General features: G+C 43.1%; 1 protein-coding gene across 1 annotated transcript; it reads right to left on the bottom strand.

Annotated features, from left to right (window-relative positions):
- Positions 1–441: 441 nt before the first annotated feature.
- ptk6b (PTK6 protein tyrosine kinase 6b) lies at positions 442–13,098 on the bottom strand. The gene is made up of 8 exons (XM_080763383.1): positions 12,646–13,098; positions 10,826–10,947; positions 9,699–9,859; positions 7,622–7,787; positions 5,079–5,240; positions 2,275–2,456; positions 1,646–1,799; positions 442–1,038 (listed from the first exon to the last, which is right to left on the bottom strand). The coding sequence occupies exons 1-8, from the start codon at positions 13,074–13,076 to the stop codon at positions 857–859; spliced, it is 1,560 nt and encodes a 519-aa protein (XP_080619509.1). The 5' UTR covers positions 13,077–13,098; the 3' UTR covers positions 442–856.
- Positions 13,099–14,858: the final 1,760 nt, after the last annotated feature.

Here is a 14,858-nt window from a genome sequence, read left to right as displayed (position 1 = left end):
TGAAAAACGGCGCGCTATAGTATGCCGTACGATATGGGCTATAGCCCATGGTCCAAAATGATGAGAAACGAGGATAATTTAAAAAAACATGGGCTATAACCCATCGTTTTGGGACGTTCAATGGGACTAGAATACTATAAGAGAAGGCAGCGATCCGAGCACTCAAAAGGTAAAAAATGAGGAGAGGGTGCTCGGATCGCCGCCTTCTCTTTATAGTCCTTTCAAATTTGAGAAAAAAATATAGAGCTTTAACTTAAGGGGGTGAAATTATTTAATAAAAAATATCACAACACCTTTTAAATAACCAATTTGACACAGTATAAATCAAGCTATGAACAATGTGCATAATTACAATTTACAATATACAGTATGTCCTCTTGGGAAAGGAAGTGATTCTTGAGCGAAAGAAGGACTCACTTTACAACTAGCCTCGGTTCCAAAATGGCCGGTCGAGGAGAGAGAGAGAAAAAACCCCATCTGGTTCCAGTAAGGTTGTTCCAGATTTTCTGCGTCACTTTTGTTTTGGTTCCCCCTGTTTGTTTTTAGTCTCACCAGTCGCTACGAGTTGGAATAAAAGATGGATGTACCAAACAAACTATACCAAGAAGTACTTGAAGAAATTGTCGGATTGAAACGCCGCATCATGGCTTTCATTGGTTAGGCCCTGAAATTATGATGCCCTTGATTATGGGGAATTCTTTGGGGTAATTCTGGTTCCGGTTTGGGTACCCGGTCTGATGACTTCAAACCAGTGACTACAACATGACGTTAGTTATCAGCCACTCTCGACCACCACTGTCTCGTGTCTCTCTCTACTGCCCCCAGTGATCATGTTTGTGTACGGCAAGATGGACGTTCATTCCAATATGTAGGTAACGTTCAGCAATTGGTGCTTAAGGTCCTTGAAGTCGGGCCTATCATTAGCTTCAGCGCTCCAACATTCACACATGATGCTGTAGACGAGCTTGGGACATTTGTCTGGAGCCAGCATCCTGTATCCTGTGGTGACCTGCTGGTACACTTCCATGTTGTTGTATGCTGTCGAGAGAGAGAGAGAGAGAGAGAGAGAGAGAGAGAGAGAGGGGGGGGGGGGGGGGGGGGAGAGGGAGGGGGGTAGATGGATATAGAGAGATGGACAGATGGATGGAGGGAGACATGAATAGTGGATGGGTGTAAAAGGTTATGAATGAAAACAATTGAAATGTAATTTTAAAACATTCGAGTGTGGGAATTTTTATTTTTATTTTCATGCTGATCTCCTGTTTGCCCTGCACCTCTAGACTGGACGTGCATGCTCTGTTTCTCTGATACAATAAAAAAGAGTGATAATTTTTCTTATCAGTGTTAAATAGCTCTATATTCTGATCCGTAGCGCATGCAGCCTGGACAATGAAAATGTTTATGTTTGTTTGTGGACATGTTGGTGTATGCATGTTCATTTGTGTCTTGTAAGCCTGTGTGGGCTTGGTAAAAGTGGAATTGGAACACTATAACTGATGCTGATGCTTATGTCTCATCTCATGTCTGGAAATGTATTTTCTGTATATTATTGTAAAGAGCTGGGGCAATCGGAATATAGAGCTATTTATTATTATTTTTAACAATGAATGAATGAATCAAACAATCAATCAAACAATCAACCAACCTGGGTAAGGTATGCCTCCGCAGGTCATGATCTCATAGAGCAAAACTCCAAAGGACCAGACGTCTGACTTGATGGAGAACCTGCCATGGCTGATGGCCTCTGGAGCACTCCATTTATAAGGGATCTTCTTGTCTTCTGTTATATAGAAGGGCTCCTGGATGGGATGAATGCAGGAGAGCTGGTGAGAGGGAGTGACACTGTCGCACGCATGCATACACAGAGTCGCATGCATGCATGCACAGAGTCGCACGCATGCATACACAGAGTCGCACGCATGCATGCACAGAGTCGCACGCATGCATACACAGAGTCGCACGCATGCATGCACAGAGTCGCACGCATGCATACACAGAGTCGCACGCATGCATACACAGAGTCGCACGCATGCATGCACAGAGTCGCACGCATGCATACACAGAGTCGCACGCCCGCGCACACACACACACACACACACACACACACACACACACACACACACACACACACACACACACACACACACACACACACACACACACACACACACACTCCCCACTCCCCATACACAGTAAACAGTCAAATCTTTGGTGTTAATTTAACCCTGCACACAAATGGATAAACACTGGGGATATTAGGCTACTGTCACTTACCTTAATAATCCTGGCCAGACCGAAATCAGCCACTTTACAGATGTTGTTCTCTCCCACCAGGACGTTACGTGCGGCCAGATCTCTGTGAATACTGTTATGCTCCTCCAGGTATGACATCCCATCAGCCACCTGGGCAGCCATGTCGATCAGAGACACCACGTCCAAATGCCGCCCCTCAGGGCCTGAGGGAGAAGGATGAGGCTGAGTTAGCTGAAGTAAAGCTTGAGAAATGGATGAGATCGAGTTAGCTAAAGTAAAGCTTGAAAAATGGATGAGATCGAGTTAGCTAAAGTAAAGCTTGAGAAATGGATGAGATCGAGTTAGCTAAAGTAAAGCTTGAGAAATGAACGAGACCGAGTTACAGTAGTTAGTAGTAGAAGTAAAGCTTGGGAAATGCAGCATGCTAATAACCCCTTTACAGAATATGTTTGCTCACAATATATATTTAGATATTGATAACCTGTTAATAACATGTTGATCAAAAAAGGTTTCTGAGAATGATTTCACATTCAAATCGGTATGAGCCGTCTGCCCCGCTCTTTATTAAATATTCACTATTACCCATTGACAAAGTAAACGTTTTTCAGACCTGTTTATTTATGTTTAAATTTAACAAATGCATACAAGACATTCCGTCTTCTTTTCACAATTTCTTCCGTGTTACTTCTGACATTCACTCCTACCCCACAAGGCAAAGAGATCATTTTTAATTACCCTATTGTCGCACTTCAAAACATCAATCTTTCATCAAATTTAGAGGCCCTCATCTATGGAACTCCCTAGATCAGGGGTTCCCAAACTTTTTTGGACCAGGTACCCCTTTTGGGGTAGATATTTTTCCAGGTACCCTCTCATCCTCGCAACACGGATAACAATATATTTACAACCACAAGCAGTGTTTCCTGCAGGAAAAAGCTTTGGCATGGTGCTGGGCACAGGCCGCAATTTTGATTAATTAATTAATTAATTTAATTCATTAATTAATAAGATTAATACATTAAGATTAATTTGTATTATTGCTCTTGTATTGCTATTGGAGACACTGGGGGGGACACTGGGCAGGCACTGAGGAGGCACTGGGGAGACACTGGGGAGGCACTCAGGGGCACACTGGGAAGGCACTGGGAAGGCACTCGGGAGGCACACTGGGGAGGCATTGGGGAGGCACTCAGGGGGACACTGGGGAGGCACTCAGGGGGACACTGTCTAATTGTAAATGTATACGTCTAAATGTAGACGTTTAAATGTAGACGTCTAAATGTAGACGTCTAAATGTATACAGACGTCTAAATGTATACAGATGTCTAAATGTAGACGTCTAAATGTGTAAGTCTAAATGTAGACGTCTAAATGTAGACGTCTAAATGTGTACGTCTAAATGTGTACGTCTAAATGTAGACGTCTAAATGTAGACGTCTAAATGTGTACGTCTAAATGTAGACGTCTAAATGTAGACGTCTAAATGTGTACGTCTTCTCTTATGGGGGTCCCTGGCATATATTTTCAAATGGGGGTCCACGGGCTAAGTAGTGTCAATTTGGGGGTCCTTGACATGAAAAAGTTTGGGAACCACTGCTTTAAACACTTTAGCACTTTATGAACATGAACAAAACAGATGGGTCCCCCCTGGAACTCCCTCAGGTACCCCTGGGGGTCCCCGGACCCCACTTTGGGAACCACTGCCCTAGATGCTTCACTTAAATCCTCAGTATCCTTGCCAATATTCAAAAAACATCTAAAGAAATATCTTATTTCTTCCTCTCTGTAGATTACATGTTTTACCTTGATGCGTTATATTTTCTTTTGTGTGTTTGTTGTTGTATTGTTTATTATTGTTTTTTGTGCAGTCTGTGTTTTTATTTCTTTACTGCACAGCTGCCCCCCTTTGCCAACTTGTAGACGTATTTACTGTTCTTTATGAACTTTTAAACCAATGACCTCTTCCTACAGGAAAGGATTCAAAATAAGCCTTCTGGCTTCTTCCCTTCCTTGCATTGTATTTTTGTTCTTTGATATGTTATTGTCTATTTTTTGTACTACATGCTAAATAAATAAACCTAAACCTAAACATAACCTTGCAACCAGAACCTTCAAGAACCGTTTTGATTATCTTTGTAAATGATCAAAAGGAGAAAGTGCCTTCATTTTCACACTGCCCTCTAGCGGAAAGATTGGTGTACTGTTGCTATGGTAGACCTTTGCATTGCAGTAGAGACTGACACGGGAGTCCACTCCCACAGAAAAAATCCCATCCCATCCCAATCCTGGTAGAATGACTCCTGATCCGGCCCGGGTGGTTAGCTCAACCGTCTGGGCACCTAGGCTGCTGAGCCAGCCTGACGGCGTGCTGCGGGTTGGACTCCCGATCTCGACGGCCTTTGCCGCGTGTCTTCCCCCCCCCATCTCTCTCCCCATTTTCTGTCAAGTCTACTTTCATCCTATCAATAAAGGCAGGAAAATCTTAAAACTCCTGATCCCATCCCGCTCCCACTCAAAATTACTCCCACTGCCATCCCGCTCCCGTTATTTTGTTTTGTTGTCATTAGGAAAGACAATGGATTTTGTGTTAATTTTAGATTACTTTGTTTTTAATGGATTAATACCATCCTGCGGATATCGGGAATCCCTGAAAAAATGTCAGCCTCGCCCTCTAACTTTTAAAAATATTATTATTATTGTTTGTCTTTTATTACAATTACTAATGCTGCTACAATGTTCGAGGAGACGGATTTTTTTTAACTCTTATGTACCTGTACACAAGACATAATCATAAAGATCCTTGAACACTGAGTTCACAGCCTTACCTCGGAGGAAGTTGAGCAGGTTTCCTTTCTCCATGAGCTCAGTGACAATGTAAAAAGGGGAGGAGGTGGTGCAGATGGCGAACAGAGAGATGAGGTGACGATGGCGAAGTCCTTTCAGCATCTGAACCTCTCGCAGGAACTCAACATGGTTCAGCTCAGAGTCTGGAGTGGGAGGGAGGGGAGGGGGAGATGGAGAGGGGGGGAGAGAGAGAGAGAGATAGAGAGAGAGATGGGACAGAGAGAGAGAGAGAGAGAGAGAGAGAGAGAGAGAGAGAGAGAGAGAGAGAGATGGAGAGAGAGATGGAGATAGATGGGAGAGAGAGAGAGAGAGAGGCCATACAAACAGTCCTTATACGTGTCTGATGGGACCAAGCTATGCATCATCGCCTTGGTCTGATGTTGCACCTACTAGTACAGAACAATACACAGTACAGTACAGTACAGTACAGTACAGTACAGTACAGTACAGTACAGTACAGTACAGTACAGTATTATTTATGGGCTGTATCATATATCTCTGCAGAAACCACCTAACTTTTTCAGGAAATGAAAAAACATCCAGGTCAAGTGGAGTTAGGAGGTTTGGTCTCTCCCCATCTCCTGTCAGACTACTGACAGCTATTAAAAGCAAAGAGCTAAATGTTCAAACATCCTAGATTAACATTTGGCTGATGGGAGGACCGGCCGGCGGACCATGTTATCATGCTCATATCACTATGACTCACTGTCAGCCATAACCATATAAGGAGTTTCCATTTCCAATGCAGCTACGCCCAAATATGAAAGTGTCATCAGATGATTGTGCAAGCTTCTTTGGAAGTAATATCTTCCAGCTCTCCCATGGCTAGACTGAGTTTGTTTTTTTAATTAAGCAGAAACCGTAATTACTTTGAAGTGACTCATTGCTTTATATTCACATACAGTAGATGTTGAATATAGACCACTGTGCCAAAAGCGAGTTTCAGTACACACACACACACACACACACACACACACACACACACACACACACACACACACACACACACACACACACACACACACGCTCCTATTTTACAATCCTGGAGTTTAATGCAACTTTCATATACTCCATTTTTACAAGTCGATGTCCCTGCTTTTGAGGCCCATTCCTATATTGGAGATATGATGGGACTGTCATGGCGGCCACCAGCAGCACTGCTGGGCGCTCGCATTTAATACAATAAGATAAACTACTCGAATGGGGGGCGGGGTCCAATGGCCAACTTTTGTACATAATACAATTAAATAAATGTAATCATGCACCGTTTTTTTCCTTTTCTATAGGCATACAGCTATTGGAGGCCCAGGAGGAAGTAGGACACAGCCGCCTCATGACACCATAGTCATTCTTGTTAGTGGCACTTGACTTTGAGATAAGTCAAAGAAAACGTATCTACTACTAACTCTGAAATGTCTTTATGGACCTTTCGGGAAGCTGTACTGGAAAATAATGCTAAACAAAGTCCAGTTATACTGCCATACAAGTTCAAAGTTCAGCAACTGCGTGTGATAAAACTGGGTTAATAACTTAATATAACAACACATGGCTTTAAAACGTAAGCCTTTGACATATTTACTGCAACGTTGTAAATATGTATGCACAGGCGGTGTACACATGCTGACTTCCTCGTTCTCTCTGTCCTGTATACTGACAAATAAAGGGTGTATATTTACACTTTACATATTTTTATTTACACGTACATTTGAACTGTATGTTGCCATGGGGGTTAATTCACGCTAATGATGAGATTCCGTTAGTATGTTGTGTCATCAGGCCAATGACTGCCCTCCACTTCACCCTCTACCTCCCAGTGGATCTCAAGTCCTGGTACAGTGTACCTACTACCTGTGGACCTGGAGCTTGCTCGCTCTCATTCTGTCTCCTCTTTTACTCTTCCGTTCTGGAGAAAATTCGGGAGACATATTTTTGCTTGCTTACCTCCCACTGAGCAATTTTCGGCTTTTAGATATCTAAATGACGTGATGAAAGTTTTTTAGCAGTCTAGTTGAAACAACGTTGTTTCAACGTCTATATATAGGGTCTACATTTAGACCTTGATTAGCCAGGCTAATCAAGGTCTAAATATAGACTGTCTATATATAGATGTTGACACAACGTTTTTTAGCCGAGCTTTTTAGCCTAGACTGCTAAAAAACTTTCATTTTTAGACTATTTTTACCCCAGTTTTTAGACACTTTTTTGCCATTTAGACGCTATTGTTACGATAAAATCGCTGAATAATCCCTCACGTTCATATTTTGAACGAGAGGCAGGTCAGAAAGGAAGAGCTTAGTATATCCATCTGGTCAAAACCACGGAGAGCTCTCTAGATTAGCAGATACGAGGCATTCTCTCTGATCCGTATACAGGGAAGTGAACGACAACGTATATGCGCGAAGAGCAAGGATAAAAAATAAAGAAATTCAGAATATGTATAACGTTTGATATCAATACAATGAAAATGCGCTAGGACGTGTGTGTACACGTCGTACGGTCTGAATGGGTTAACATGAAGAAATACCGCTTTTAATGATCTTGATGGCGACATTGATGCGGTTCTTCCAGCGGCCGCGGTGGACGTCAGCGAAGAAGCCACTTCCCAGCTGCTCTTCCAGGGTGAACTGGTCTTTAGGAAGCTCCCATTCATCCACTGTGGAATGGGACAGGTCCAGAGTGTGGGGCCGTGCCTGGTGGAGTCCAATAAATATAAAGTTATGTGTGCATATGCATGCATGTGCATACACACAATCGATGTATGCAATCGCATACATAGTACATACTGCAGCACATCAATACAACTTGGCTGTGGAAATATGGGTTGGAATCCACCATGTGTACTGCAGTGCTAAGAGTACAAGTGTGTGGTGATATAATTGTTGTAAGGACTACATTGAGAGAAATGGGGACATAGTGGCAAATAAAAACTACAATCATTCATAATGTACAATCATGCATGCATACACATAGTTATGTGCAGTTATGTGTAGACTGTAGATGAACATGTATATTGTATACATGTATTTTTACATATCTCTGCTGTCAGGAAGAAACCCCCTAACTCAAAAATGCCAATTTTTCAGGAAATGAAGAAAACATATTTTGAGAACAAAGCAAAGCCTCATCAAAGTTGGTGTTGTGACTTTATATATTGTCAATTACTTGCATGAGAGGGGGAGAGGTGGTGGTTGTTAGTTTCTTTAGCAGAGTTTGAGGGTCCAATGGAGTTAAGAGGTTTTGTCCAAAGCGCTTTTTACTACTTTTCATTGGATCAATATTTGTTAACAAACACACAGGCGTAAAGGGTGTTCAATAACACGGTTTGTGCAGGGGAAAAAGAGGAAAAACTCAAAAATGGGGTTAGGTGGTTCCTCCAGACAGCAACACACACACACACACACACACACACACACACACACACACACACACACACACACACACACACACACACACACACACACACACTGTGATGAAATGTTTTCATAATCGTCCCAACCTGTAGTGATAAGAAAGGGCATGCAAGTACACAGCAATTACAAATGCACCTACGATGAGGAAAGAGTGTGATGTGTAGGGAAAGTCTGAGAAACTAGGGCTATAACTCACAAAGATCGGAGGAAAAAACTGCAAAAAATAGAGATAACAAATTGCGGCTAGTTTACAACGAACACAGTTGCAAAGTTTGCATAACACATGCTAAAAGACTCCAAAGTGGCTAAAGCTATGCATCCAAGTCCACACACCACTACTGCAACATGTATACCTGTAAATGTGTTATTCTGTACTCACTTCCCTCCTTTCTGTTCAGTTACAGTACAAGAGAATAGAGGAAGAAGAACATTTCATTGGAAACCGTGACCACATTCTCAGGGCCTTATTTTAGGGCAGGCACATTGGTGTGATTACGTGACTTGATCATGAAGTGAACTGGTGAAGTGCACTATAGTTTTGTGGTCAACCAAGGATCATACACATAATGTACATGGAGAACTGTCAGTCCAATATTGTAAAATGCTCAGCAAGTTGAACAGAGTTTATGCTTATGTGCTATTTTCTTTGTTGTTTAGAAAGATTACTTGGAGAATAAAATGATTTGCATATAACTAGGTATAGGAATGAATGAGCATTAGGTTACCACAAAAATACTTCAAAGGTCAAGGTCACAATCAAAGTCACGGTGAGTCTAACTAGCAAAATGACTCGAGAACGGATAGATTGTTTTTCAATGATCAGTAGCCTGCCCCAAAGAGAGAAGAAAGTCAAAGATCAAGATCATTTTAATCTAAGTTCATTTATTACATCCTATATTAAAATTGGCTTAAGGGAGGTAGAGCACGGTTCCTGGTTTGATTCCCGGCTACCCTGCACCCTTGGCTGCATGTCGAAGTGTCCTAGAGCAAGTCACTGAACCCCTAGATGCTCCCGCTTTGCATGGTTTCCTCTGCCGTTGGGAGCACTATATAAATAATGCAGTCCATTTACCATTTCCATTTAGCCACGATCATCAACTCAAGGTCGATGATCAAGGTTGGGAATGGATTGGCGGATTTTCAAAAAAGCTATGGTAATAATCAGTTGGCTGCACATGTCGTACACCTTACCCTCTTGCAGGGTTCTCCAAGTTTGCTGACAGAGCTGAAGTTGGTGGAACTGTAGTGTTCTATCAGGTCAATGAGAGACGTGAAGTAGTGGCTCGGTTCCACGTAGAACTGACAGCCTGTCTGGATGACCTTAAAGTGCTTAGCGCGCCCATCTGACTTCACTGTATGCACACGCACGCGTGCACACACACACACACACACACACACGCACACGCACACGCACACGCACACGCACACGCACACGCACACACACACACACACACACACACACACACACACACACACACACACACACAAACAAACAAACAGAAAGATGCATGGATATTGGCTAGTTAGCTACATGATCTTCAGTGCAGAAATGTAAAACACATACTGTACAGTGTACAGACCTCATCAAACCCTATATACAATATAGGGTTTGATGAGGTATGGCCATATATGGAGTGTGTCTTGAGCGTATAGGGTTTGATGAGGTCAGATCAACATATGGAATGTCAGAACAGGTCAGCTCGATATATGGAGATTTAAGGGTGGCAGTGGGGTCAGTGTCTTAAGTGTACAGGGTTTGATGAGGGCCCAGGTAGGGCCGGGCCTTAATTTCCGGGCCTGTTGAATGGACAGGTATCAGTCAAAAGGGAGACATCGAAGTTGAAGAGGAAGGACGGGTGGGGAAGGATCAACATATGGAATGTCAGAACAGGTCGGCTCCATATGGAGATCTAAGGGTTTGAGGTTTGAGGTAGAGTTGCTGGCCAGCTCCATATATGCAGATCTAGGTGATGATTCAGGTGCTCTTTACATGAGGATGGTGTTCATAAAAAACGGCAAAATAAAGTATCGTTTAGCGCTGTCATTTAGACGAGAACCGTGTCCACAGGAGGTGAAAACGCAACGAAGTGAAACCACCTCCAAAAGTGGAAATCTTTTAGAACGCCGTTTCCTATGGTCTCCATATAAACAGGCAAAACGGTGTATCTGCAAAACTTGTGACATCATCTTCCTCTACAAATCCCTTTCATTCTGTAGCTCTCTCCCGCTTCTTCCCTCTCTTTTCTCTCCCCTATACCCCCTTCTCTCTTCCAGTCTTGCTATCTCTGTCTCTATACCTCTCTTCTCCTCGGTCTTACCTGACAGTACGTATCCCACAGCGTCTTTCTCGCTGAGGCGAATAAGGAAGGCTCCTTCCTGGTTCTCTCGCCTAAGCAGGTTGCTCTGGGCCTCGACGCGGTTCATCTTCCCAAAGAACCACCTGAAAAGACACATGGAGGTATTAAGTTCAGTTGGCCTACTAAATATGGCGCTGATAGGTTGAGCGGTTTGTGAGATAATTAGCTCCGGACAAGCACACAGGAGCCTTTTAGCTTTATGGATGCTATAGCTTCCTACAGAGCCATGCTGTAAGTGTCGACAGTCTCGGCCTACGAAATAATATGCCCAAAATAAATCTCAATTGGAAAAAGTGTTGATGCGGTTCACGTTGACAGTTCTTTCGTTTCAGAATCCGGTATTTTAGTACCAAGACTATACTGCTACTACTAGTACTAGTACTACCACTGATGCTGCTTCAATCAATAAAGATTGCACTTAATAAAAACGTGTAAAACGCAATAAACATATTGGGGGGGAAAGGTTTGCACATTATTGATCCCACAGGAGGAAATTCAGCTAAGATACATGAAGGTGTACATTCACAGAAGGGTCTGATTATCAAACACAACAAAGCATGAGAAGTATACATTATTGGTATACATTATTGTTACATTTTTAATTCATTTTATGATAGTCTTTGATGCTGGAAAAAGTGGAAATTACTAATCCAGCTGACTGAGCTTGTAGATCTGCTACTTTATGCAAACAACAGTAACAACAGAGTGTATGAATCAGGGTATAAGTGCATGCATGTCATTATTTACTGCAGTAATAAAAGTTGAACAATGTTAAATGATTTATTATTATGAGAGTCTACTGCATCACGTGGAACATTAATACATTTTCATTTTGTTCTATAAAATCACATGACTCTTATTATTTTACAGATCATGTTGCAGGCTTGCAGCACACTGTGAATTAGCTGATTGAACTAGTCCTTGCATTCATTGTGCCCTTTGGTTACATTAAATTAATTCCTTTACATTATTATACTGTGAGTGTGAATGAATATTTTATCATTCCGGTGATAATACCACCTGCTGGATAAAACATTTTAAAATGGATTTGATAATAACGTTTTACTGTTGCTTGCTGTCACTAAAATCTTGCCACCAATGAGATAATTTCACAAGCCTGTGTGCAGATTAAACACTGACTGGTCCAATCATGCTGGCTGGCTGGACACTTTAGTTTTAGAATTTCTTTCAAACTTTGGACAAAATATGGGAGGGACAGGGGGCCGCTGTCATAAACATTAACCATTATTAGGCCTGTCCTCAGTCAGGGTAATTAACCATTCCCGTTACACGCGTGTGTGCGCGTGTGCGCGTGTGTGCATGGTACCGTGGTACGGCCGTACCACGGTACCATGCACACACGCGCACACATGGTATCATGATGTAATGTATCATGTTATAGGATTCAACAACCACAACCAGGCACTTCCCATTGATGATGCCATTGCCATATGCCAACAGACTGCAGAGAGACACAGTGGCAAAATAGTTAATTAAAGTTGCCTAAACAGTAAAAGCCGGAGTGTTAATTTGTACACTCTAAACTCAGGGTTAAATGAATACTCCGGTGGTTTCTCTGTGTATGAAGAGAGCTCTGCGTCTGCTGCTGCCCTGCCGAGACGGGTTTGACATTTCTGGGAGGTGTTCATTGACATTTGTCATTATTTACACAAATTACACGAGATAGAGAACAACAGTAGCCTAGAGAAACTGGGGAGGGAAGAGGAAGAACCAGGGGGAGAGTAGAGAGGGGGGAGATGGAGACCATGCATGCTACTCACGGTTGCGCATCCACAGACTCTGCTCTGGCTAAATAATTATTGGGTACAATCCCGGTGGCCAGTACGCGGCCGTTCTCGTCGACTTTCCGCGCCGTCCACCAGTCCCCGGTGCGGCTGACGACGTTGAACAAATCTCCTTCTTCAAACGACAATTCGTCTTCGTGCCTGGACTCGAACGGCCACATCGCCGTGTAGATCGAACTGCTGCTTTCCTTGACATTTCCGCGCCCAGAAAATGCCAAGTCCGCCGGTGACAGTTGATTTTCTCTGTGTGAAGAAGAATCCCCATCAACATCACACTCTCGTGGCGAAACACGAACTGGAACCTCGTTGGTTCCAGTTCCACTACCCGGTTTCGGCGGTTTGTCGCCGAAAAGCCGCTGCCACAAAGTCTCCAGACACGGGCACGCTTTACGCAGAGATTCTCCCATGGAGGACCTCCTAGCACCAGGTGTTCTGTGGAAAATGCTGAGCGCTGCGCTCTGGCGCGCCTGGCAGGAAGCAACACAGAATGTCACAGATGTATTACCCACTACACCTGTTGGACAGGTAAAGAATGGAATGAAATGGAACGCGTTTCAAAGAAGTGTTGATGCGGTCACTCACTGCCTATTACAGTTGCTGACAGGACAAAATTAACTGTCAAGACTGTTGTGGGAACTCCGCCTAGTGGCGTCAGTGACGCCAGAGAATTGTGACGCCGTTCTCACTAAATTCCAAATATCAGATCGACTGCTATCCTATTATCTGCGGTGTCACTGTCAAGTGACTGTAAAAACGATTTTATTTTAATTACTTTGTGTCCCACAATTCAAAATGGCTTTACCAGAGAACTTAAAGATTTTTTTTCTCCAACCAAGGTTCATCTAGATTGTTATTATTATTGTTTGAGTGGTGCAACCACTCGGAACAGCTTTGTCCCTATGTCCCAACCATAGACTGTAGGTCCCAACCTATGTCCTAACCTATGTGACTATGTCCCTGTGTCCCGATGTTTAGAGTACCAATAAGGGGTGCTGTTGCACCACTTGCTTCAGACTGGTCTGATTTTTATTATTATTATTACCAGTAAAGACACCCTAGGCTAGGGCGAGAAGCGACCTCTCCCTTAGGTCGCCCTAAAGGGCAAGGTCGCATGCATGCATCCGCCTGGGTGATGGCAGACGTCTGGGCGAGCGCTGGTGCTTTGGCATGGGGGGGGGGGGGGTCAGATCAACATATGGAATGAATTCTGGCCATATATGGAGCGTGTCTTGAGTGTACACTGTACAGGGTTTGATGAGGTCATAATGGAGTGTCAGAACAGGTCTGATGAGGGACCAGTCAGGGACGGGCCTCAATTTTCGGGCCTGTTGAGAAGCCTAGTTTTCGCGTGCAGCTGTACTAATAACTTTGGGACAGGCCGTCTATGGTTTAAATGGACAGGTATAGGTCAAAAGGGAGACATCGAAGCGTGAGGACAGCTAGGTGAGGGTGGATCAACATTATGTAATGTCGGAACAAGGTCAGCTCCATATATGGAGATCTAAGGGTTTGAGGTCAGATGTAGAGTTGCTGGCCGGCTCCATATATGCAGATCTATATGGTGGCGTGACATGTCACGAGGCATGATGGACTGATGGCCATATATGGTGGCGTGACGGATAGACAGACGGACTGACAGGTTGCTGCAGGTTTTCATAGTAACCTGCAACCTATGGTCGCAATTATTATTATTTCAATTTCTTTAGTTTGAGTGATTTTAGCGATTTTTTTGACAGGGGGCGAACTCATTCAATTAATCAATCAATCTCTGACATAATCTCCGCCAATAACAAGACCTAAAAGCCCCACTAGCGGTCCCTAGAGGCCATGCTGCTATTTACCTCTAACCAGACCAAAATTCTTTGAACTCACAAACATTGCAAAGTGTGAAAAGAAAATGTAAAATGATTATATTTTGGTGGAGGGGGTATCATATAATCACTTAAGTGTTGACACATATCTGCAAAAATGTAGTAAAATAACTGAAAAAGACAGTATAGAAGGGTCATGGGTCAATCAAATGGGGTCACTAGAGGAACGGCTATATGGGGTCACTGCAAATTGCATGTCAATTCAGCAAGCAGTTTTTTATTGTATCTTGCTTGTAGTAAGTATTGTTACTAGATGCACCATAGTCTCACCTAACCAGATGCTACATCTGGTGACATCTAAATTCAATAGGGGCTAAA

This window comes from Protomyctophum bolini (genome assembly GCF_963924005.1).
Source record: "Protomyctophum bolini genome assembly, chromosome: 5".
Classification (NCBI taxonomy): Eukaryota; Metazoa; Chordata; class Actinopteri; order Myctophiformes; family Myctophidae; genus Protomyctophum; species Protomyctophum bolini.
Note: the sequence above shows the minus strand (reverse complement) of the source record. Positions and strands in the feature narration are given on the sequence as shown.